Source organism: Vigna umbellata, unplaced genomic scaffold (genome assembly GCF_029865625.1).
Source record: "Vigna umbellata cultivar VRB3 unplaced genomic scaffold, Vumbellata_1.0 scaffold_869, whole genome shotgun sequence".
Classification (NCBI taxonomy): Eukaryota; Viridiplantae; Streptophyta; class Magnoliopsida; order Fabales; family Fabaceae; genus Vigna; species Vigna umbellata.
In genome coordinates this window covers 1-3,342 of record NW_028274634.1, presented here as the reverse complement: position 1 = coordinate 3,342, position 3,342 = coordinate 1, and the positions used below count along the sequence as shown (strand labels likewise).

General features: G+C 29.4%; 1 protein-coding gene across 1 annotated transcript; it reads left to right on the top strand.

Moving 5' to 3' along the window:
• Positions 1–587: 587 nt before the first annotated feature.
• Positions 588–2,129, top strand: LOC124834096 (chromatin remodeling protein EBS-like; the record flags this gene model as incomplete). The annotated part of the gene is made up of 4 exons (XM_088102854.1): positions 588–753; positions 899–1,241; positions 1,343–1,411; positions 1,991–2,129. Coding segments are annotated over exons 1-4 (624 nt in total), but the record flags the coding sequence as incomplete, so codon positions are not given.
• Between the last annotated feature and the right edge of the window lie 1,213 nt (positions 2,130–3,342).

Sequence of the window (3,342 nt, the reverse complement as noted above, 5' to 3'; positions counted from 1 at the left end):
CTCTTTCACAGTTTAACTAACTCTAACTAAAGGTTTAATTCTATCTTTTTGTTTCAAGTTTTATTTTCCACACTTCAATATTTTACTTTTAAGCGTATATAGTCTTTTTTTCAAATACATGATAGTAAAAGTAAGAATGAGTTACTTTACATTTACTTCCTTTTCTATCATTTTATCTTTTATCGTTATTTAACAACTCACATTTATTCCTTTATTTATTTATTTCTCTCGCTTAAATAAATTCGAGTTATAAAACTATTTTCTTAAAATAAATGCCATGACGCGTATCTTTGTTTTTTTTTTTAAATAAAAAGTTGCTTTAATAAAGAAAAAATTGCTTATATTATCGCAAAAAAAGGACAAAAAGTAAGCCAAAAGGGTAAAATGTCCAATACCAATAGTAGCTTTGAATAAAAAAAACGTATTGAGATGTCATAATAAAACACATTTTAGCTCACAACCATTAGAAGCATCACACTCGTTCTCTTGTCTTATTTGTGTTCTTTTTCCTTTTCTTCCATGAATGAAACGAAACTTTAGGGTTCCTTCTAATTTGTCCCCAAAATTCTTTGGGTCAGAAAATTTTCACCTTCGTTGTCCAAGCTCAAATCCCTTCCCATTTCCAGCTCTCCACCAAAAGCTTTCTCATAAATAGAGTTTAGAGAGACCCTTCTTCAACCATGTCGAAAACGAAGTCAAGTAAAAAAGACTTGAACTCCTACACCATCAAAGGTACCAACAAGATCGTAAGAGGTAATTGCTAGAAATTTTTTCTCTTTTTGGGTAACTAGTTGTTTAAATTGCAACAAGATTGTTACTTTTGTAATGGGGACAATGAGAGAATGGTTTGAATTCATGTGGGTGATACGATGATGAGTGAAAAATGTTCCTTTTGTAGTTGGGGACCATGTGACGATGCGCCCTCCTGATACGAACAAGGCACCATACGTGGCTCGTGTTGAGAAAATTGAACCTTGTCGTAAGAACGATGTGAAGGTGCATGTTAGGTGGTACTATAGGCCTGAAGATTCCATTGAGGGACGTAGGAGATTCCATGGGGTGAAAGAGTTATTTTTGTCTGACCATTATGATGTTCAAAGTGCTCATGCCATTGAAGGGAAGTGCGTTGTGCACTCTTTCAAGAACTATACCAAGCTTCAGGATGTAGCTGCTGAGGATTATTATTATAGGTTTGAGTACGAGGCTGCTACTGGAACTTTCACACCTGATCGTGTAGTTGTGTGAGTGCCCCTTTTGTTTTCAATAAAATCATGTTCTTGTCTGTGTTTTAAGTGTTTGAAATTTTGGATTTCATTTTGTTGATTTTCTTGCGTTTTTGAAGGTACTGCAAGTGCGAGATGCCTTATAACCCAGATGTACTTATGGTGCAGTGTGAGGAATGCAAGAATTGGTAACATTAGTTTTTTTTTTATTTCTTGAATTACTTTTATTACATTTATGAGTGAATTAATTTTGAGGGGCTTTAATTTTTTATTTAGACGTGGTTTTTTTTATGAATTAATTTAGATATTTTATCTTAGATCCTAAAGGTTATTCGCCCTAAACAAAAGGAAGATTGACAAACACCACAAATTTTTTTGAAGAAGTTATAGAACAATGTTTTCTTAAGTTATATTGACAGGTTTGTTGTTTTTCAAACTTTTCATTTGCTGATGAACAAGGTTTGCATGTTGCTCTTGATAAGGTTTTGCTTCTTCAATCCAAGAAAAAGGGTTGAGAAACATGTAATCAAATAAATGACAAAAGGATTTTATAGTCTAAAGTTTTGATGTCTATACAGTAGTCATTTTTCAACAAAATTACAAATTATGTTTGGTGTCTTTTAATAATGTATCAACCTGTTCGATTGATGCAATGTTTGATTTCTTTTGCTTCGATTTTATAGTGTTATATAATATCTTGTTTATATCTACTTGTGATCTTATGAATTTCGTGAGAGAAATATTTTTCAACTTTGGTAGTATTTTAGGTACCATCCTGCTTGTGTGGACATGACTGCTGAAGATGCAGAAAAGTTGGAGCAATATGTTTGCTCAGAATGTTCATTTGTTGATGAAATGAAGAAATCTCAAGCTAAAGTTGCTCTATCACCAAAAACTGATAGCGAGGTGATGCTACTTATTTATAATCTTCAATTATTTAATACAGATGCACTTTTACTTATGTTCCTTTTCAGTTTCTTTATTTATGCAAGAGAAAGAACCCTAGAAAATTCAATCTTTTTTGTATGTAGTAGAAAGTGGAACTAAATTTTTCTTTCGTTGAATTTTTTGCCTATGGTTATTCAAGCATTTTTTTTTTTACATGAGTTTGCTTCAAAATGTGATTAGTTAAAAGAATGTTGTCAGATGATTAAAAATTAAATAATTAATATTTCACATAACTTAATAATGTATTTGAATATTTTATTAGCTGAAATTATTGATTGAGGTATAAATTTTATTTATTCTTAGGAGATCTTAATTTTATGCTTGTACTTAAGCATATTCACTTTGTTTTGGTGTTTCTTTGACTAAGTTAGTATGTCTGCTTTATTTTTATTTTCATCTTTTACTTTTCTTGCATGCTCGTCCTCAACAGTTCAGATATATATATAAGTTTTGACCAAATTATTCTTTTCTATTTATTTCATTGACTCTATGAGTGAACTAGATTCCTTCATTTTGGGAGTGTGGAGAGGGAAATTTTGTCATTATTTTTTCTTCTTATTGTCAGGCTAAATCAGTGAAGCAAAATTCACGATATATAAATCTACCTTTTTTGTTTTTCCATAAATGCTAATTAATAAGTAAATATGACATTTTAACAATGGTTAATTAGTTAAGAATAATTTGTTTATAGTATCATAGCATTGAGAGTGACCCTTTTGAAAAAAAAATGTAAGCTCAAATTTACATTATAATTTTTAATGTTTTTTATACTTTAACAAAACAAATACCATGTATATAGAAACTTATTATATCTTTTTTTATTTGTCTATGTATAATAAAAGTATAATATAGTCACTTGATGTCTTTCTTTTCTAGTTAAAATAATTCATTTTGACGTGCCAAATTCTTTAATCATTGATGCATTTTGTTGCATATAGCACCATTAATTTTGTTTGCAAAATATTGTATGATAATTTTCATATTCAAGTTGAGAAATAGTAATATTGTTGTTTGAAAACATGGAGATATTTACTTAAAAGCAAAAATCATTATGAATATTCTAAAATTATGCTTTTTAAAAGATGATTATACCATAAATTTAAAAATTTTATACTGTGAGTGTATAATATATTCAACCTAGTGTTATGTTTCACATTTATTCTTTCTATAT